The sequence below is a fragment of the Carcharodon carcharias genome, chromosome 8 (assembly GCF_017639515.1).
Source record: "Carcharodon carcharias isolate sCarCar2 chromosome 8, sCarCar2.pri, whole genome shotgun sequence".
NCBI lineage: Eukaryota > Metazoa > Chordata > Chondrichthyes > Lamniformes > Lamnidae > Carcharodon > Carcharodon carcharias.
In genome coordinates this window covers 140,296,289-140,319,548 of record NC_054474.1, presented here as the reverse complement: position 1 = coordinate 140,319,548, position 23,260 = coordinate 140,296,289, and the positions used below count along the sequence as shown (strand labels likewise).

The 23,260-nt window shown below is 41.0% G+C and overlaps 1 protein-coding gene across 3 annotated transcripts in view; it reads left to right on the top strand.

The window, feature by feature from the left end:
- The first annotated feature begins 577 nt into the window (after positions 1-577).
- LOC121280881 (arrestin domain-containing protein 1-like) overlaps positions 578-23,260 on the top strand; it is a 67,541-nt gene continuing 44,858 nt past the window's right edge. For 2 of the 3 annotated variants that reach the window (XM_041193218.1, XM_041193216.1), the window contains exons 1-2: positions 578-732; positions 16,453-16,563. In XM_041193218.1, the coding sequence (XP_041049152.1) occupies positions 615-732; positions 16,453-16,563 (229 nt within the window). In that variant the 5' untranslated portion in view covers positions 578-614. The remainder of the gene's footprint in view (positions 733-16,452; positions 16,564-23,260) is intronic. The other variant, XM_041193217.1, reaches the window with a different exon arrangement.

Below are 23,260 nucleotides of genomic sequence, written 5' to 3'. Positions count from 1 at the left end.
TACCACCCCAACTTTTGTGTCATCCACAAACTTACGGATCAACCCTCCTACATTCAAGTCTAAATTGTTTATATATACCACAAACAGCAAGGGATCCTTGTGGAACCCCACTGGGTCAAGGCATTTCAAGTAATGCACCCAACCTGAGAACTTAAATGACTATTAATATTTTGAGTTCAATATGACTCTCCTTTGTAATAATATGACTCCTCTTCCAATATTGGATCCGAAACAATAATTCTGTTTCTGACTCCATAGGTGCTGTCTGCTGAGTTTTTCCAGTACTTTCTGTTTTTACTGAAGCTCTGCAGCATCCGAAGTATTTTGCTTTTACTTTATTCAAACCCATTTAATTTCTTCTTTGTTTGCAAGCAAAGGCAAGGTCCGGTCCAGACGAGCCCCCACCGCACTCAATCTGATGGGCACGTGGGAGAAGGCGGGCAGCTGCTGGAGCGTGCGCCGTGCGATCGGGAGGGGGAGGGGAAGGGGAAGGGGGCTGTGACGTTATTGCACGGGGCGGGGTCCGTTGTTCGGGGCGGGGCGCGATGGCGTCAGGGCGTTTGTGCGGCCGGCCGCGCGCTGGGTTCCGGTTCAGTCTGGCGGCGGTGGCGACCATGGGGAAAGTTCAGGAGTTGAGTGTCGCCCTGAAGAACAACAAAGTGGTTTACAGCCCTGGCGAGTTCATCACCGGCGAAGTGAGGATCAAGCTGGCCGCGCATCTCAACTTCAAAGGTCAGTCAGCTGACCCTTACCTCCTCCTTCCTCCCCCCGACCCCACTTGCCGGTGAGAGGAGCCTTAGGGGTGAAGTTGTCTCTGGAGATGGTGGGTGGTCTGGACCCTGGGCTGCCGGTCGGTCGGTTGGACAGGTCGGGAGGTTGTTTTTTTTGGGGGGGGTCTGTCGGGGAGGAGGGGGGATGCTCAAGGACAGGAGCCTGTGGAAATGAGAGCTTCACAGGTGCCAAGTGAGACAAATGTACGGGAGTGAGCAGAAGCTGCAGCAAAGAGTTCAGAGAACCAGAGAATCGTAAGGCACCAACAACACAAAGCCAAAAGAATTCAAGTGAGAAGTGGAAGAGGAAATGCAGGAACATTAATCTGGAGAGAGAGCCTTTTTTTGGTAGGGTAGGGTAGGGTTGGGTTGGGTTGGATGGGGGGGGTGGGGGAGACCAGTTTGAAGATAATCTGTCAAATTTCTTTTTAATACCCAGATTTGCGGTGGTAGAGAGATTTTGGAGGGATTAAAGAGGGATTACTAATGTAATTATGCACTCTACAGAGCAAGCTTTTACATCGTTTTCAATAGGAGATGATAGATCTTCGAGTAATCATAGCAGTGTAATTATTTATGTAATAAACTGAGTAACAATAAAATGTAGAAACTAAATGTTTTATTACTGTTCTGCCTTCCAGTGGACGAATGACACATTGAAGCCATTCCCTTTGGGTGTACTTTTGATCTACTGAAAGCTGATGTGCATTTTTTTTTTGTTGCAGGACAACCTTTGTAATCAAGATACAAATTGCATATGTAACTTTCACAAGTTTGGCTTGTGGTAATTACTTGGTTGTTGGAAAATAATAGCTGACTTATTGGAAGTAACAGGTGACATTGCATGTAGAGTTAAATAAATGGTTGACCATGGCTTCAAGCAAGCTAGTGCGCAGGGCCTTGGGTGGATAAACAGCAAGAGAAAATGTGAATGGTTTGTCACTTGAATACCATGATGAAATTGTTAATAGACTCCCAAATATTTTGTTACAGTTTAAACCTGTAATTGATTTTTGGATGGGGTATATGGACATGATGGAGGATATTAAGGTTTGTAAAATTATAAATACAAGGATCATTAAAGTTAATAATTCAGGTTGGGACTGGTTGACCAGTGTAATTTTGAACCTGATGTATGCAAAAATTGAATATTTCTAATGCAATGGCGTGGGGAAGTCAATTTTGCCATGAGCACAGAACAGCTTGTATTTAGTGACTTGAATGCAAAAAACACCTGAATGAGCAATCGTGTAAGGAAAATTGGCACTGGACCTAAGGGAAGAGATTAGGAAATATGACCTAAAGCTTGGTCAGTAAAGTGGTTCTTGTCAAGGTTTTTTGGAGGTGAAGTTTAAAATGAGAGGTTCTTATTCTGCATCACCGAGGTGAAGCTGGAATTCTGAAAAGCCTGTTGAGAAACTTGGAGCATTCCATTGGAGAGCGAGCGAGCTAGAGGAAAGTGTAGACTTGCATTATCATATTTAAGCTGATTAGAGATTGGGTGTTGTGTTTTTCTGCATAGTCACTATGACGAACTGGAAGCTGGAAAATCAAACTACTGTAGCTTGGTTTGTACAAATGTAGTTTAAACATTTGTAGGGTGCATGTTTATTGTATTAGTGAGCTCAGTCTTTCTAGCTCTCGCACTTTGAGCAAATAACCTTATCTCTATCTTACTCATTGTCCCAAAATCAACTGTCAGCCTGTTAAGCTTGTTCTGCCATTCAGTTTGTTCATGGTGAATCTGCATCTTAACTCCACTTTGGTTCTTGAACCCTTAATGTCTTCGCCCAACAAAGTCTGTCAGCCTTATTTTTGAAATTTCCAGCTAAGCTTATCTCAATAGCTTTTTGGGGGTGGAAGTGAGAAGATTTCCAGATTTCCACTGCCCTCTGTGTGAAGAAGTACATTCTTACATCACACCTGACTTAAGGTTATGTCCCTTGTGTTCTCTGACCCAAGGAAATGGTTTCTTTCTCTCTCTACCTTATCAAATCCTTTGATCAACTGAAATACCTCAGTTAAATCACCCTATTCTTCTAAAATCAAGGGGGTATAATTCATGTAATCTGTCCTTCTAATTTAATCCTTTTATCCCTGTACTATTCTGGAGGCCAGTATATTCTTTGAGTTGTCATACTGAATGCAGTATCCAGATGGGGTTTAACCAGAGTTCGGTACAGCTGTGACATAACTTCCAGTCATCCTGGAGTAGAGGTCAGCGTTCTGTTTCTGTTTTTTTTGTACCTGTCCACAAGCTTTTAGTGATTGCTGTTCTTGGACCTCTAAATCTCTCTGCTCTTTCACAGTTTCTAGCCTCTTGCCATTTAGAAAATACTTTGATTTATCTATTTTTTAGGTCCTTTCCCATCTCCATCTGCTGCAGTTAAGCCTACTCCTTCAATAGGGTTGTTGGGGACAGATATATCTGCTTGTCCTGCCTGAGGACTGTGTTGCACAAGAACCACAACTTGTTTTCATATCGCATCTTTAATGTAACACAAAGTCACAAGGCACTTCAGAAAAAACATGTAAGAAGATAATTGCTGAGCTAAAGAAGCTGATATTAAGAGATTTGACCAAAAGCTTTTGGACAAGGGTTTTGGCAGGTGGAGGCATAGGGAGAGGTAAGTGGAGAAACAGAGTGGGTTAGGGAGGGAATTCAAGAGTGTGGGCCTCTGTGCCTGAAAGTACGACTTCCAATAGTCAGACAAATGGAAGGAGGATGAATTCCCACCCTAACCCACTCTGTTTCCCCATTTACCTCTCCCCATGCCCCCCACCTTGCCAAAACTCATGTCCACAAGCTTTTGGTCACATCTCCTAATATCAGCTTCTTTAGCTCAAAAATCTGAGGAATGGAAAGATTTTGAGGGGGTTGTGATGGGGATGGGGGGAGGGGGCGTGTGTGGAATTAGAGCTATAGGGAGAGATGAAGCCATCAAGGGATTTAAACAAGGTATTAAACTTTAAACTAGTGACATTGAGGGACTAAGAGCTGAAGTAGGTTTGCCAAAACAGGTGGCTGAGCATGACTTGGTGTGGACAGGATAGAAATCAGAGTTTTAGGTCAGGTGAAGAGTGGCAATTGGGATACCATCCAGTTGAGCTTGGAATAGTCAAGTCTGAAAATTGCAAAGGCCCATATGAGTGCTTGAGCAGCATATTGGCTGTGGCAGAGGTGGAGGTAGGCAATGTTAATTCTGAGAGTCAGCAGACGTCTTTGTGGTTGGAGGAAATGGGGTCGGAAATACAGCTTGAGGTTGAATTAAATTAAATGTCAAGGTTACAAACAGTCCAGTTTGTAACAATGAGAACAGTGGCCAGGAGAGGAATGGAATTACTAGCAAGACTATGGAGATTATGGTAGGAGCAGGAGATATAGCAATTTTTAGCTGGAAGAAATTGAGTTCATTCAAGCCTAGATGTCAGTCAGATAAGCAGTCCACTGATACAGAAGTGATGGGGGAGTTGATCGAGTGAGTAGAGAGTTGGAGCTAGGTGTTTCCAACATACACGTGGCATTTGACCCCATGTCTGACATTGCCATGTGGCAGCATGTGGATGAAGAAGAGGAGGGATCCAAGGATAGCTCCTTGGAGACTCAGGAGGTAAAGGTGCTGGACAGGAACAGACCATGGCTACCATTACTTTGGCTACAACTGGATAAGTAAGAATAGAACCAAGCAAGTGCCATGCTACGAACTGGATGATGGAGAGATGTTCGCGAAGAATGATGTAGTTAATCAAGCATTTTAAAGGTGACAGAGTTGATGGGAGAGAATGCAGCATGGTCCGAGGATGTCATTTATGATTTGGTGAGGGCAATTTTGGTGTATGGCTAAGGTTGGTGAAATATGAGCGTGGGGTTTTGAGAAACAGATAACAGCTAAAATGTGGGGAGGGAAGGAAGTTGGGCGGGAAAACACAATTAGCTAATAGCAAATGTTTAAGCATGGAGAGCATTTAAAAAAGAATATATATCTTCAGAAAAGCTATATTTAATGATGGAGGTTAGAAAGTGTGCTCTAAGATACTGATTTACAAAAAAATACATGTCCAAATGGCGAATATTTCACTCACAACATCCTATCCTTTATGAAAGTTCCTTTATGCCATTACTTCTGAAATTGTTTTTATTTTGATAAGGTCGAATGGTAGCGACTTTTTGCAGGAGGCACAAATGTCTATTGGCTAAGAGATTTGAAATCTAAGGTTTAAATAAGGAAACCAAAATTAAACAGTGCCTTTAATGTTTTCCAAATGGCCAATTTACTCTTAATAATTCTTTTTATGGGCGCTGTTCTTCCTTCAACAAGGAGAAAAAAAATGTTGAATCCTGTTAATGAGCAATTTCTTCCTCTGAACCATTGCTTGTGCATTCAAACTTCATGGAATGAATTGAGTATCAGCCTACTCAGTATCAACAGTGTGCCAAATAATCTTCTCTTATTTGGCATTAAAGGAAGTACAGTACTGAGTGTAACACCTACAACAATTTAAGTGGGCAGTCAGAGTATGTTTGGAGTTTTAGTGAGAGACTTTCATAGGAAGCTGTTGACTTGCTTTTCGGTTCCTCTATTTTGAGTTGCACTTGGAGTACGCAATAAACAATGGCATTAGTTCACTGAAACTGAAAACTACAAAGTGCACAGTGAATACTTGTCAGTCTGTCAAGTCATAGCCTTTGGGCAAATTTAACAGTAATGGGCATGTGATTTTGTATTAAGGGTATTGGCAGTGTTAGCAGAAGGGGTGTTGCTTTACTGCTTTGCAATGAAACACATGAATTTTGTGTACTTGGTTGAATTCAAAACAGTAGAATTATGTTATGCACAACCGAGAAATGGGCATGTAGATAAGAGACAACCACACAAACTCTCTCTCCCATCTAAAATTAAATTCAGTATCTTCAAATCCTCCATAATGCCCGCCCATTCTACCTGTGCAACTGTCCCCAGCCATGTGTCCACTCCCAGTTCCGACTTTGGCCGTCTGTGTATCATCCACCACAACAACCCCACCCCAACCTAAAAATGGGCCAAAAGCAGGGGAGTGAGACAAAATAAGTTGCTCTTACGGAGAGGTGGCATAAACATGATGTACTTAATGGCGGCCACCTTTGCTGTAACCATTCTGTGAGTAAATGCAAGGTTTTCTTTTTTTTTTTTTAGAGCTTTACTGTATCGAACCTTTCCTAAAGCCCAGTGCCAATCTAGCACTCCCTGCCTTTAAAACCATCCCAAAGCCCATCTTTTTGTAGGACAATTAGGAGAGCAGTCAAAGGCTTAATAGCTTCATTTCTCCTGAAATGGCTCATGCCACTGTTAAATTTGCTGTATAAGCTTGCATTGTTGAAGTTTGGTGCTGAGTACTGTACATGTGAACTATGGCAAGCCAGTTGAATAGGTACAGTGCAGATGCATTGCTCTTATTTGAAACCATTGCATCAGTGAAAAAGATCAGCATATTCAATATTCCAGCCCAACCTCATATAGCAGAAATACTGATTTTTCGATATGAAGATTTGAGGAAGCTCCATTTGGAGGTCAGGTGCTTTCCCGTGTTCTGTGACTGGGAGCAAAATGGAGTTGGCTTAAACAGAGACTTGATTGTTAGCTTTGGCTACCTTAAACCAAGAGCTGCATTCATGTGGCATGATTCATTAATAGACGTTTGACGCTTGGGAAATGCCAGACAAGACAAAAAGTATAATTGAGTGAATATAATAAATGGCTAAGTGAGCACCTGATGATGTATTAGAGTTGTCTTTAAGTTCTGGCTATTTGAAACGCAAGAGATGTGATAACACAATATGTGTTACTGTAAGGAAGGAGTGAGTGAGAATTTACAATGAATTAGAATGTGGTACAGGAAGAAAAGTGAGTTAGTTATGGAAGCAAGGTCATTAATGTGTACTGTTATGATCCTGGACCAGGCCTCTAAGGTTTTGGTACAATCTTGTTAGGAACCGATAACATTTTGTTTAGACAAAGTTTGATATGCAAGACATTTGCTAAGGGAATAGAGCCACTAGCTTTCACGGGTTTTGAACAAACAGAAATAAACTTTGCTCTACAAGGGCAGAAAGATAAAACAATTTACAGTATCTATCTTCTACTTTAACATTCAGAGTTATTATGAGGTACATGCGAATTAACAGGCAAACTGGTCAAACACATCACATGGCACCATAAATGGCAGGCCTGACCAAGACAGATTCCAAGAATTTTTCAAAACTCACCTAGAAGTCAGTAAACACTGAGTCAACTAATCTCATTGAAACTCTGTCCCTCTCTCATGAGGGATTCCAGTCTTCATCTTCAAAGATCTTGCCTTGGAATTCTCTCCAAAAGTAGCTACAGCTCAGATGGCCTCAATGACAGCCCACCTCATAGGGTTTTAATCTTGTATCCCAAGATTCTGTGCCCCTAATTTCTTGACCATGCACTCCAACACAAACTCGCAAGCACAGCTTCAGCTCTTAGGCCACACCAAGTAGAATACTACTGCTCCAAAGTGGTACCTTTGCCCCAACCGCCCAGCAGCACAGAGTCACCAACCTCTGCTGCCTCCTTAGATCTCTTGGCTTCTCCTGAGTCCTTGTTACATAGTCTCCCAACTGCAGCCCTTTTTTTTTTGCTTGGAGCCCCTTTCTTTGCTCTTCTCTTTCTTCTTAACTGGGACTGCTCCCTGTCCCTTCTTTGGGACCTCTCCCTGTCCCCTGTCTGGGTCTCTTCTCGATTATGGCGGTGCGCTCCTGGGGTCACCTGATCCATTTTTTGCACTGTTTCTTATTTTTTTCTTCATGTAGGTCCTCTGAGAAATGCTGGGCTGCACATGTGCAACCTGCTTCCATTCCACGCATACATGGAAACTCCGAGGCCTGTCAGGACTTGGAGCTCCCAACCACCACCTGACGATAAGGTAAATCAGGTCTTGTAACAATACCTCTTCCCTGCCTTTACATCTTCTTGCCCCAGCACTCAAATATAAACATTTGTCAACCAAGATAGTCTTTTGTTTCTTTGGTAACTGTGCACAAACAAACCGGTTGGAGGGTCTGCCAAGTTTTGTGAACATGTGCAGCCAGCATAAGATCATAAGGCAGTGGGTCTCCAACTACTTGCCTAGGCTTCAATCTCTTAACGCAATCAGGGAATATGTGATATAACTACATATTGAATTAAAAGCTCTCCATGACCAGCAAGCATAGAGATCCCAAAAATTTCCTTGATTCTGATTTCACAGTTATAGTACAAGAACATAGGAACAGGAGTAGACCATACTGCCTCTCAAGCCTGCGCTGCCACTCAATGCAATCATGGCTGATCTTTGGCCACAACTTCACTTTCCCATCTGCTCCACATAACCCTTGATTCCCTGAGTGTCTATTTTAATCTTAAATATTTTCAATGGTGGAGCTTCCAGAGCCATTTGGCATAGAAAACTCTGATGATTCTCAACCCTTTGAAGAAATTTCACCTCATTTCAATACTAAATGAGCAGCTCCTTATCCTGAGACTGTGCCGCAGTGTTCTAGATTCCCTAGCCATCTAAGGCAACTCTCAGTTGTTAACTTCTGGTATTCCAGTTTTATTTCTGGTTTGGGCCGGTTATCAAGGAATTGTGGTAAAAATTGTGTTCCATTCCTCCACTGCATATAGTGCAAAAATGCACCAACAATTGTAAATTAGGAATTACTTTGGTGATGCTGGGAGATTAATTCAGGTAAGCCCTATGGCACCTACTCCTGACTTGTGGCTCTTGCACAGTCAGCTGTGGCCTGATTCAAATCAAGGAGATTAAGGCCGACAGCCAGAAATACCCATTCATTTCCTGCAAAAGAGCAAGTTTACTCGTCAACTCTTTTCTTCTCCGCCGATGCTGCCAGACCTGCTGAGTTTTCCCAGGTAATTCTGTTTTTGTTTTGGATTTCCAGCATCCGCAGTTTTTTTGTTTTTATATCAGCAAGTTTACTTTATGGTTTGAGAGACTTGTGATTCCAGCACCTTAGAAAAACTGAGGTGTTTGGAATTTAGTGACAGCAGGGTTTTTCTTGATGATGCACAGGAATTAGTAGACCATAGTCCCTAAAGTTTGCCTTCTTCCATCCTGGTAGTTGGATAATACAGTGGTGATGTTGACTAATTACAGTAATCAGCCTACAACAGACCCAGAGATGATGTGGGGAGAACCTAAATGGTGGAGAGCTTTGGGAACTAAAATCACCTGTTTCTCGCAAGCATGCTGCACTTATCCATCTATCAGGGCTCAAATTACTTATGCATTGAATACCAAAATGTTGTTTATTGGAAGAAATGCACCTAATTTGCATGTGAATGAATCATTGCTAACTGATTCCACAATCTCTCTAGGGAGCCTGTCCATAGATTAGCCCACCTGCACATCGAAATATTGTATCTACAGCAGATTGGTTTTAAATTCACCTTCACCTCCCATGCAAGTACAGGCTGTATCCTCTGGTTCCACTGTTCTGGACAAGGCAATCATATCACCTCTCTCCAGTGATAACTTGCCTGATGGATGAGCTGAAATCTTAAATTTTGTATAACCCCTTGCATCAGCTACAAAATTATTACCTCTGCTAAGCAGTGAACCTTTTTTTAGTTTAATTATTGTTGGTCATTGCTTGAGCAATCTATTTAAAGGAAAATATCAAACACCACAGCTGCCCAAAGCTGACGTTTACGCTGAAAGTGCAAACTGTCAGGAAAATTTACTTTTCATTCATCTCAAACCATTCTTTCTGCTGTTTCTGTCCAGTGGGTGCAATTAACAACTATTTCCCCACTCAACTGTAGTAATATAACATCGTTTTGCAGGTGTCCTTTTTTGGCTCTAGTGTAGGTGCCTGAACATGACTTAATATGACTCGGTTTTCACTCGAGAATCAATGCTTTCTTTTCATGTTATAGATGTCTTTGATATTTGCTCCTGTTTTCATGCCAGACTTGAACTGTAGATTTTCTGTTATCTCACATTATGCATTAAATTTAAAATTCAATACTTACACATCTCTTGGGTAGTTTGATAAGTTTCTAATTAAATTCAAACGTTTGCTTAAGCACCAGATTTTACAGTACTTCCACAGTCAATTTTCTATGATCACTTCAAAAAAAGAAATGACAGTTTAAATTCCTTTAGAACTACATAGAAACACAAACAAAGAGTGACTTCTCTCCAATGCCCTGAAAAGTAACAGCGTTATTTTGTTTGCTCCATTCTACATGGGAATCTTTTATACATTGTTTTCTTTTATTTGGTTTTTGATTCTCATCCTACCTAGCTGCCATTGGACTTTGAGTCCTCTGTGAAGATCCTCAGAGATCCAATATAGTCTCATGTTTTGGTTTGTAGCATCAAGTTCAAGAAACCCCATTGCCCAAGTTCCAAAATTAAGCTACTGTTCTGGTAGAAAGAGGGTTCAAAATCTAAAGACAATATTTTCACAACGTGCCTAGTAACCTGTGCTTTTTAGTGTTTTGCTAAATTTAGTCTTTGCACTTAGAGGGGACGAACTACTACTGTATCTTTTTAGAAAAGGAGAAAAAAATCAAAGAAATCATAGCACTCTCTTTTTAATAAAATGAAATACCGTTCTTGTGCCATTTTTAACATGTAATCAGGAACAGGCCTGTTCAACAACAAACAGTTAAGCTTGTGATATTTCTGTTTTCCTGGTGGCCTTTCAGTGTGTGGCTGTAAATTTACTCATAAATTATGTACAAAACCTACTAAAAACTGGGTCAGAGCTGTCCAAACTCATTTCACTTACACACTGGGAAGAAGGGAAAGTGCCTCCTGTCGCAGCAGTATGAGGTGGATTTAAACCTAGATTTCAGAGCCAAAGGACAGCTGTGACTACTGACCCTGCTCCAGAATTCTGCAGGATAAGCCATAGCTATGGAATAGTATGAAAAATGGTTTGGGGTGATTTTCTCTTCAGTCTCCCACCCTTTCTATTAAGTGAGTTCCTGCCCTTTGCACAGCGACACTCCGAACAGTGTGGTGGGAATTGACGGCTCCGTGGCATCATGAACATACATTTGTACTTTTGAAGGTATAACACTTGCTGCTGAAATATGCCAAATTTAAGCATCATTCAAACAATGGTGCATGGTTTATGCCTGGACCTGTCCTTGTAATTTTTGACAATGATATAAGCAAAATTTGTCTATGCTGAGGTACGAGTGACCTGATTCTTGCCACCTGGCTGCTTACTTAGTACTCCAGTTCCTTTCACCAGCTGAAGAAAGGAATGGTAATACATGAGCTGCATTGTTGAGGACTGTATTCAATACATATTGGTCCCAGCTATAATATTATGCAAGTGCAACCAGATTCTTGTCTTTGGTGGATATGTGAGGAAGTAAAATTGGGATGTTGATTGTAAGGACAGACTGCACTCTTATATTATCATTGTGATGCTATTTTTGATAATCAGCTGGCTAATATAACAGCGGCAGCACAATTTCCCTTCCCCAGCCAACGCCATCTTCTTTGGCAGCTTAATTTCTATTCTGATATAAATTGCAGCTTGTTACAAAGGTTCAGTCACGAGCTTCTGATCTTGACTGTGTCACCATGGAAATTTAATAGTGTGGATTTGTAGCTCTTTCTCCTTAGTCAGGTACAATGGGTGCAAGGGTGTCACAGATAGTGACCCCTGTACCTCTTGATAGGGGCATAAGCTGTGGCTTTATTGTTGGTTCAACTCTTCAACCACTTAACTGAAAAGTTGTATGAGTGTGAGGAAAGGATCAGGCAAAAGTAAATTTAAAAGGGAAAAAAGTTAAGAGACAAAATAGTCTTGTTGAGCCATCTAGTATGAATATGCCACTGTTTGGTACATCTGTGATTATCATTGATATTGTGTTGATTACAAAGCAAATGTGCATTTGCCATCCTTATTCTTTATAAGTTTATTGATTCGTATTGATTGAAAAATACAATCTAAACTAGTCTGCATTGGCCCTGTCCATTGTTGTTTGCAGGAAAACATATCTTGAGGTGCTTCTGCTTTGTTTTTTCATAGTATAAAGGGGTAACGGATGAAATTTAAAGCAGAGGTAGACACGGCTGTAGAGAGTACAGAGCAATGGGATTACTTTTGAATTGCAAAGAGCTGGCACAGATATGATGGGACGAATGGTCTCTTTCTATGCTGTAAACATGTATAATTGATTGTTTTTGCACTCACACACTTTTTTTATTCTATCATGGGTGATTTATTACTCAAGCTTAAGCAACTTCATTATCAACAGGTTAAAATTAGATCTGAATCTCAACCATTTTGATCCAGAGTGCTCTGGTATTTCAACAGTTGCAAAGCAGCCATGATGCAGTCACTTTTCCAGGTTTTGATTTAATTTTTAATAGAATAATAGAGACATTATATACACTGCAAAATTGTGTTTATTTCAGGTCTAAATAGCTTATTGCTCTTTTTAAATAAATTAGAAACATAGAAACTAGGAGTCAGCCATTCGGCCCTTCGAGCCTGCTCAGCCATTCATTATGATCATGGCTGATCATCCAACTCAATAGCCTGCTCCCGCTTTCTCCCCATACCACATCAATTTTAGTAGGACAAAGCAAGCAGCTTACTATCAGCACTCTGTGACCTGCTGCTCTGCTGCTCAGGACTACATAAGAAAAAGGTTATTTACCTTTTATTTCAGTAAATGCCCTTTGGAGCCTTTGAGCATCCACTGTGGCAGGATTCCATGCTGTCTCACACAATATTATATGTACTTCAAATTTGATACTAATCAATTGCTAGATCATACCATTTTATGGGGGGTTTTACTCCCATTTCTCTCATGTCCAGTTGCAAAGATTTTCCATAAGCCAGTAGTAACTCCCTACAAACGAGAGTATGCCTTTCTCTAACCAAATATCTGATGATCTAGTGAGCTCAGGGTAGAATAGAACCTCTTGGCATTGTATTTTGCTGACTGGTTATATCCTGAACCCTCTTGTAACCTAAATTGCAGAAAACAGAATGAACACAAATTAAGAATGTACATAACTAGCAGATGATCAGCAGTAAAGGTGGTACAAAAGTTTAAAGTGTACCTCCTCTTTAGTAACAAACAAAAAAAGATGACCTCTTGCTAAAAGTCATCTTAATATTGGACATGAGATAATCCGAATAACCAAGTTCTTAAGTTCCCCCTCTACCCATTATAAAACATTTTTCTTTTCCCCTGATGCCCTCAGATGACCAGATGAATTGAATGCGTTCCCTTAAGGGTAACCCTACCACACTTTGAAGTGCGACTTATAAGCTATAAATCAAAAATGCAGCTTTCAAAGGGAATGAAGTTCCCTGTGACACATTGTGTTTTGCACGTGATGTATTTGGTTTTATAAAATATACTAAATTAAGTGATGCGTTGCTATATTTTTTTAAATTGTCCTCTTTGGAATGTTATGAGGGTGTCTTTTTTTAAGAAGATACAATTTCTAATGCCTTTTTTTCTGGCTGGATTTTTAATAAACTGTAATCCCATTAAGACAGTGGAAAGACTGCCAGCCAGCCAAATATGCAACTTACATACCACACCCAAGTGGGATGAAAAGGACCGACGACTCTCAACATGTCTCTTTACACTCAGGAAGACAACTGAATAAAACAACTGCAATGTGGAATCACCACATCGAGACCAGCCAAAGGACAGTTAACCATATATTTCTTTATTTACCTTCATGAACTGTTTTTTAAAAAAATCTCTACGTCTACCCTTGCAGTCTTCCATCTGTACATGTATGTGCCTGGTGCCCAGGGAATGTGTGCAATGTGTGAATGAGGATTACGATTTACCTTTTTTTTAACAAAGTGACATTGATAGGTTAGATGACTGGGCAAAGATCTGGCAAATGGAGTATAATGTGCACAAATGTGAAATTGTCAATTTTGGCAGGAAGAATAAAAAAAGAAGCATATTATCTAAATGGTGAGAGATTATAGAACTCAGATTCAGAGGGATCTGGGTGTCCTAGTGCATGAATCACAAAAGGGTAGTATGTAAGTACAGCAAGTAATTGAGAAAGCTAATAGCATATTATTCCGAGGGGAATTGAATACAGAAATAGGGACGTTATGCAAGGCACTCGTGAGACCACATCTGAGTACTGTGTACAGTATTGGTCTCCTTATTTAAGGAAAGATATAAATGCATTAGAAGCAGTTCAGAGAAGGTTTACTAGGCCAATACCAGGAATAGTGAGTTGTCATATGAGGAAAGGTTGGACAGGCTTAGGCTTTTATCCACTGGAGTTTGAAAAAGAGGTGACTTGATCGAGACCTTTGACATCTTGAGGGGTCTTGACAGAGTGGATGTGGAGAGGATGTTTCCTCTTGTGGGAGAAGCTAGAACTGGGCGTCACAGTTTAAAAATAAGGGGTCGCTCATTTCAGACAGATGAGAATTTTTTCCTGAGGGTCATCAGTCTTTGGACCACTCTTCCTCAAAAGGCAGTGGAAGCAGGGCCTTTGAATATTTTAAAGCAGAGCTAGATTCTTGATTAACAAAGGGGTGCAAGGTTATCGGGAGGTTACATTCAGATCAGCCATGATCTTAGTGAATGGTGGAGGAGGCTTGAAGGGTCAAGTGGTCTACTCCTGTTCACATTAATTCAGAAAGCAGGGTCGATAAATTTATCCTATTCTTTAAACTCAAAATTCTGTCTGATTAATTCTTTACAATCTGAAAGCATACATAATGGGACTCTTGCAGTATTAGCAAAGCATATCCTCGCTAAATTCACATCAAAATCCTGTTGCAGCCAGACCTGGAGTGGTAAATTAGAGGAGTCGCTCCCCCCGCCACGTGGTCGTAGCAAAGATACTGGGAAATTCTACCACTTTCCTCTCAAAATAGCTTGCTAGGGGAGGATTTGAGGTTGTTGCATTTGGTTTTTTTTGATAAGCTATCTTTCCTGCTGATGAAAATCTTTCATAGAACTGGCAAACAGTTTTACCACAATACAGGCAATAGATTGATGCCAAGAAACATAGAGTGTTGCACTCTTACGTTAGAAATACTGGCATTTGTTGTAGTTCTCAGAGTAACCACTATGTTCACAGGAATCTCCATTTTGTGGACTGCCAATTTATAACAGCTGGCCCCACGTTTTTGCTAAGACCTGGATCATCAATTAAGTGAACTCCAGTAACTGAGATTTGAATTAGATTGAATATAGCTTTTAAACAAATCTTAATCAGATTAATTTTTCATGTGCATTTGAAAGGGTGCCATCTTTGCTGAAATAACACAGTGCTCATTCTGCTTCAAGGGTTGCAATTTAAACAAGGCACCGACCTGCTGAGGGTTTTGTTTTAATGGAAATGTATATTTCCAAATGCAAGGGTTGTTTACAACATCAAAGGTGCTACAGGATTCACTTCTATGATTTGATTTACACCACAGGTTACCAGAAATGACAACTGTGTTTGGAGCAACTCATCCATACAATAACATATAACTTCCTCATTGCATGGCGTAGGTTTCACTTGGTGAAATTTCAGGAAGGGGCTTTTGAAAAACAAATTCAAAGTCCCATCTGTGCTTCAAGGCAGTTCTTGTAAAGACATGTTTTCTGATCATAGCTGAATGCACGTTCAAGATTAAAGTATGTTCTGATCAAACAAGTTTTTTCAGTTAGAGACAATCTAAAGACATTTGTTGCAATTCTTGCAATGATTTTAAACCCAAGCATCCATGATATTTTTCCCTGCAGGTTGCTGAAAGTGAGAGATGGAAACTGGGCAACATCTTTCAAAGGGGATCTATGTAAGCAGGGAAAGCAACTGTGTATCTTCTTTACACATCCGATGGAACTCACTGCCCATGAAGTAGAAGCAGAGTTGATCAGTGAGTTCAAAAAGAAATTGGATGAACACCTGAGGGAAATAGACCTGTAGGCCTGTGGGTAGAGCGGGGAAATGGAACTGACTGGATTTCTCTAGAGAGCAGGCTTGGACTTGATAGGCCGAATGGTGGTCATCTGTGTAATTATGACTTGAGTAAAACTGCAGAAGTGCTTCTCCGAAAAAGTTCATTGTTTTTGGGTGGGAATGAATGGTTTCATGTAATTCTCAAGCTCTACGGTATTTAGCAAGGCAGGTTTTTGAAACAGGAAAGCGAACTACACTTGCTAAATGCGGGTTTGGCCTACGTTTCAGTGCTAGTGGTGGCTAAGAACTCCCCCTGCTGCTGATGTCACACTAGTATTGTAATATAAAGGTGAGTTTCATGTCTTTTTGCCCAGGAGCTAATTTAGAGTGCAAGTTTGTTGGACAAGGAATTGTAAGGTAAGCAAGTCAGGAGCTCTTTATATTGATTGCCAAAAAGAAATTGGCAGTACATAGCTAGAGTTACAATGGGGAAATTGGCACCGAGAAGTTTTCTGGTGTTGAATCTTACTCTCCCAAAGCCGGAGTTAGACCTAAACAAGCTTTAGCGCTTTCAGACCAGCAGCTGACGGAAGCAATCTTCTGACTTCATGGTTCCAACACAGCCAGATTCTATTATTGTATGCATAATAATGCTTGTTTCTTCTGTTATAACTCAATTCATATTCAGTTATTTCCTGGGTCTGGAGTCTCATACTTTTAACTTTTATTAACATGTTCCCATTTTTCTCTCTACTAGCTTTAAAAGTGAACTGCATTGGATCATGTGGTGTTACCAACAAATCAAATGACACAGTATGGCAGATGGAAGAGCAGTATTTCAGCAGCACACTTGTTGTTGCAGACAAAGGTAAGAGTTGCCCCCTCAGTCTACTGAAGTGAAAGGTTTGAGACTGTGGATTTAACATTTGCTGTGACTTGCAATATGTTCGCGGTATTGCTTGTGTATCATTTAACTCCAGACGTAATACTAATTCATATTGTTCTGATACTGTGGGATGTCATTGTGATGTCCAATTTTGAAAGTTTAATGGGGAATTGAAATTTTGGAATAAATCAACCATCTTAGCTTTTTAAGTCTTCAAAATGTTTTAAACTGGTTAAATATGAGGCATTTTGACCCAGTACAATTAATATATCTTTCAGTTACTTAATGCTGTGCATTTTATTTACCAGTGGGTGTCTAGTCTAATGTCTATCTTCATTGGGAGAGTTGCTGTGGGTGGTGGAAGAAAAGGTTAAATGATGTTATAAGATACAAACTTGAATGGCAATGTTCAATAAAGATTTAGGGCAGGAGAGTTTGAAAGCTATAAATTTATGTTTTCCAGGTTGTAAGTGTACATGTACAATTTAGAATACCATATAATCAGCTTTACTGCAAGTGGCAGATGCATTCTTAGGAACTGAAGTATATTATAAGTTCTTATTGTCTTGTCCTATCCATAACTTTTAAAACTTTTAGAACTGTAATCGATTTGAAATCTTCAGGAATTGACATTTTTTTTTTAAATGAGCAAGCGTCAATGTTTCAGGGTAATATTTTGTTGGGAGATTATTGACCTGAAATATCTACAGATGCTGCTTGACCTGCTAAGTATTTCCAGCATTTTCTGTTTATATATCCTTACTTTGCTTTGAATAACTGTCTGATGACTTGCATTTGCTTATATCACAGCGATCATTTGAGCCTGGAAAGAACCATGTAATGCTACAATGTGCATCATAATTGGTGCTGCACCAACTGAAAGAACACTTGCTTAATCATAAGAGTCTATGTTTTCAGTTCCTATTTGAAAACTGCCTGCTTCTGGTTAGATACCTCAAATTGGTGACTCATCAGTTCTTGGTCTGGATTGTGTGCTACTTGAGAAATGAAGACTGAGAAGTGTGAGATAGATGTTAACTAGTTTAGATTTCTCTCTATCATGAGAACCAGAATTGTTGGCAGCCAAGACCACCCTGCATATTCCTTGGAGAAGGATACATAGTTCAAGATGCCATATATGCTTACTAGAAGACAACCTTGGCAAGTGCACGTGGCACATGGAAAGCAGGTTTTTTAATTGTGCTTGTTTTGTTTGCATTCTGGGAGTTTCTTGATTTTACGATACTAAATCTAACTTCCTTATCCCACCAGTGAACTGAGACCCTCGGCAAACCTGAACTTAGAATTTTGCTGCTGAGTCCAAGTGACTGTTTCTAGCAACATAAATGCAGGGAGCTGGGTCATAGATGCCATTATATTGAAATCTGAGCTAAACAAGTGCCAGTGTAAAAATAGACTGTTATTTCCATTCTTTCGTAGTCTTCTATCCAAAAAAAACTTGCTGGTAGCAGAATTTCTTACAAAGCAATACATGCTTTATTTGTTAAATGGACTGTTCTCCTGTTATTCATGCCTTTATTCTTCCATCAACCAATGCCATCTAAAAAAGCCTTCTAGACATTGTTCGCATTGCTGTTTGTGAGACCCTGCTGTGTGCAAAAATGGCTGCCTGCATTCAAAAAATCCTCACTGCATTTCAAAGCAGTTCATTGTATATGAAGCACTTTACCTTGCCATGTTTGAAAAAGTGTGTTTTTTTAAATGCAAATCTTTTCTTTCTAGTTGCTGTCCTAACTTCAATGTATTACAATCACGGAAAAAACCTTTATAATCATATCTGGGCCACCTTATGACACTTGCCAACTCCACAAAGAGTAAAGGCAAGCAACTTGATCATTCACCCATTGCAGTTGTTCTCTAGGAAGTGTATGAATATAAGGTCACTAATCTTTTTTGTGTTGTGTTGTACCTGTAGACAGTCCATAATTCCATCTCTTTAACTCTGCTTTTCCTCAGCAGAACAGCTGAAATTGAGAGTTCTAGATGTAGAGACTCTGTCATGAATGCACAATGTGGATATTGTGATTATTTTAAAATATCACTGCTGTAACATCCTATATTATATTGTTGAGAATATAAAAATCAATTTGACCAGTTTGAAACTCCAAGTGCAATTGTATAACAGGCTTCTACTCTTACCTTGGGATTTTTTTGTTTTGGTTGATGTACATGTATAGCATTAAGGCACCAGTACAACTGCTGGTTACACACAATTTAATTCCTTGCCTGTGTTTGTGTCTGCAAAAATATTACCTTCTCTAAATAGATTGATATCTAGTTATAACTTCTATAAATAGAGAGAGCAGTATGGGGAAATCTGATGGCAATCTATTGCAAATAACTTCCTTGTCATTGTAATATTCTACATGCCCTTTTGCTCTTATGCAAGGTGAAACAGAACATTTCAGATACACGTGAAATTGCAACGAGTCAAACTAGGACGATATGAAATTCTGGTTGACATAGTCGTCAGCCATTCCTGCTGGCAGAACAGCAAATCTCATAGTATGATGCCTGTGATCAGCTGAAATGTCGCACTGGTAACTCTGGATTAGTCAAATTTATCTAAGCTTGTCAATGCCCATGCCAACCGATTAGAGTGGTGTTAGACCATATAAGAACAAAATCATGAAATGCTGGGATAGTCATCATTCGGTATAGAGGTTTTATGAAAGGACATGCAAAACCTGCGAATGTAGCTAAACCTGTGTGAAAATTAAAAGTATTATTGATTGGAGAGAAGGTGAAGTTAAAAGTGGACATCGCAAAGGAGTAGGAGATTCCACCATCGAGTTTGTCCATTATAAAACACAAGGCAAACACCTTCAAACAGTCCAGCAAGCAGGCATCCTCTTTAACAAGGAAGAGGATGAGAATGGCTGCCTATTCCGATGTTGAAGAAGCTCTGCTTCAAGGTTCAAGGCAGCCCAAGCAGAAAATGTTTCCATCTCTGGTCCAATCCTGTAAGAATGGGGAGCGACCCTGACAAAGAAGCTGGAATTCATGGAGTTCACCTCCAGCAACAGATGGCTGGACCGATTCAAGTCAAGGCACGGCATTGTCATCTGCATGATAAGCGATGAGGGGGCTGCAGTTATGGCAGCAATGTTGGATGATTGATTCCAAGATGGTCTCGCCAAGGGATATTTTTTACTGCAGATAAAGCCGGATTGTATTACCGTCTTTTGCAGACTGCTCTTTGTTTAAGGGTGAAACATGTAATAGTGGAAAGTGAAAAAAGGAACGTGTTACTGCTATGGTCTGCGCCAACATGGATGGTACCAAAAAGCTGCCCCTTCTTGAAAGTCCAAGAAGCCCCATTGCTACGTGAATGTCAAGACACAGTACACAATATGAGGCTAACAAAACCACCTGAGTGACTTCCAGCATTCTTGAGGTGTGGATCAGGAAAGTGGATAAAACGTATCAGCGAAAGAAAAGGAAGATTGTCATATTTACAGACTGTCCCGCCCACCCTGACATTGCTGGCCTTAAGTGTCAAGCTGATGTTCCTGCCTCCCAACACCAACACGGCCAAGCACCAGCTAGTGGATCAGAGGTGATTAGGAACCTGAAAACTACAACTGACGGCAGTTGATCTCTCAGGTTATCAAGGCCATTGATAAGCAGAAGTACAATCCAACTGTTCTAGAGGCCAACTTCTTGATGAAGAAGGCATGGAAGATGGTAATGGAAGCCAAAATTTCTAACTGTTTCCATCACACTGGGTTCAAACAGGCTACACCTGCACAGGACATTGAAGATGAGCAGTAGGGTGAGACCAACCAACCAATGACAAGGCACTTTTCGCTAGCCTGCGGGAGGCTGGCATGGAAATTCCAACAGAGACAATCATGGAAACTTGCGCGGAAGTAGGCAATACAAGACGGAGCTGACATGATGCAGTTGTAGATGTGCAGTTTGTTCTTCAGCCCGGAGGAGCCCTATGACCCTGAAAGTCCAATGAGTGCCGGCCCACCTGTTTCTCTAGCCAATGCCAAAAAGGCCATGGAGATGCTTTGGGATTTTGTACTACAGCATGAAAACTTATTTGACTGTATTAACAGCATGGTGGACTGTATTGCACATGTCTGAAGACAGCACATTAAGCAGAGAGACATTACGGAGTATTTCTGGAGCTAACTCCCAACATTTTTCAATGCTAAACTCCGGCCTTTTACAAGGTCAGGCTATTGTAAGGTGTGAACAAATTGAATAAAGACATTTTTGCAGATTTACTGCTTTACTGTGTTTTCATTTGGCATTTGAATCTATCGTTTTTGATTTTAGACCACATTTGTAGGCATATCAGGTTACATAGAAATACATTCACTTGGGAATGGTGGTTCCTTGGCTATCGCAAAGCTCTGCTTAACAGAAATTTGTGGGTGGGCCTGTTAGGATTCAACTCATCAGGATTTTCCTGTATCATGCAATTTTGTATTTATTTTCTTGCACACAATATGTTATGTTATAATCATGACGACTTGACCTCAGTGCCAATTTTTGAAAAAAAATCATGTGATATTTATGTTTAAACAAGAACTTTGGAAATCATCTTCTAAATCCACTAAGATTGCCTTCCTTGTGGTCTGCTTGTCAACCGCAATAGTGTTACTGGGATTGCAGGAAATGGTCTCAGTTGCAGTGTCGTGTGACAAATCCAATGGCTTAGATACCTCTGATAACAGATCCTTAATGCAACTTCATTCTGAAATTTCAAGATCAAAAACCAGAAAATCTTCCTATTTGGGAATAATCAAATTGCTTAGCCTCTTGCAACCTTATTTGCCTAAAGTCTTATTTTATTTGAAAATTATAGACTTAATGCTCCTTTTAGATTATAATGTTGAAACCAGAATTCTAGATTTGGGCAGTCCCATGGTTCAATGGATAAACGCACCATGGGACTTCCCTCTGGGAAGGAAATCTGCTGTCCTTACCTAGTCTGGCTTACGTGTGACTCCAGACCCAAAGCAATGTAGTAGACTCTCAAATGCCCTCTGAACGGCCTAGCAAGCCACTCAGTTGTATCAAACCGCTACAAAGTCACAAAAAAGGAATGAAAGCGGACGGACTACCTGGCATTGACCTAGATACCGGAAACGACAATGGCAATCTCAACCCTGTCGATCCTGCAAAGTCTGCCTTACTAACATCTGGGGGGCTAGTGCCAAAATTGGGAGAGCTGTCTCAGACTAGTCAAGCAACAGCTTTACATAGTCTTCCTCACAGAATCATATCTTACAGACAATGTCCCAGACACCACCATCGCCATCCCTGGAAAAAGCCTGTCCCACCAGCAGGACAGACCCAGCAGAGGTGGCAGCACAGAGGTATACAATTGGGAGGGAGTTGCCCTGGGAGTCCTCAACATCAGCTCTGGACCCCATGAAGTCTCATGCCATCAGGTCAAACATGGACACAGAAACCTCCTGCTGATTGCCATGTACCGCCCTCCCTCAGCTGATGAATTAGTGCTCCTCCATGTTGAACACCACTTGGAGGAAGCACTGAGGGTGGCAAAGGTGCAGAATGTACTCTCTGTTGGGGACTTCAATACCCACCACCAAGAGTGGCTCAGTAGCACCACTACTGATCGAGCTGGTGGCATCCTAAATGACATAGCTGCTAGATTGGGTCTGGGGCAAGTGGTGAGGAACCAATAAGAGGGAAAAAACATACTTGACCTCAGCCTCGCCAACCTGCCTGCCACAGATTCACCTGTGCATGACAGAGTGTCGGTAGGAGTGACCACCGGACAGTCATTGTGGAGATGAAACCCCGCCTTCACATTGAGGACAACCTCCATTGTGTTGTGTGACACTATCACTGTGTTAAATGGGATAGATTTCGAACAGATCTAGCAACTCTAGACTGGGCATCCATGAGGTTCTGTGGGGTCATCAGCAGCAGATCTGTACTCGTACACAATCTGTAATCTCTGGCTTGGCATATCCCCCACTTTATCATTACCATCAAGCCATGGGGATCAACCCTGGTTCAATGAAGAGTGCAGGAGGGCATGCCAGGAGCAGCACCATGCACACCTAAAAATGAGGTGTCAACTTGGTGAATCTATAACAGGACGAGGTGCATGCCAGACAGCATAAGCAGCAAGTGATAGACAGTGCTAAACGATCCCACAACCAATAGATCAGATAAGCTTTGCAGCCCTGGCACGTCCAGTCATGAATGGTGGTGGATAATTAAACAACTCACTGGAAGAGGAGACTCCACAAATATCCCCATCCTCGATGGAGCCCAGCACATCAGTGCAAAAGATAAGGCTGAAGCATTTCCAAGAATCGTCAGCCAGGAGTACCAAGTGGATGATCCATCTCAGCCTCCTTCTGAGGTCCCCAGCATCACAGATGCCAGCCTTCAGCCAATTCGATTCACTCCACGGGATGTCAAAAAATGGCTGAAGGCACTGGATAGTGCAAAGGCTATGGGCCCTGACAATATTCTGGTAATAGTACTGAAGGCTCGTGCTCCAGAACTTGACATACCCCTAGCCAAGCTTTTCCAGTACAGCTACAACACTGGCATCTACCCGGCTGTGGAAAATTGCCCAGTTATGTCCTGTCCACAAAAGGCAGGACAAATCCAACCTGGCCAATTACCACCCCATCAGTCTCCTCTCGATCATCAGTAA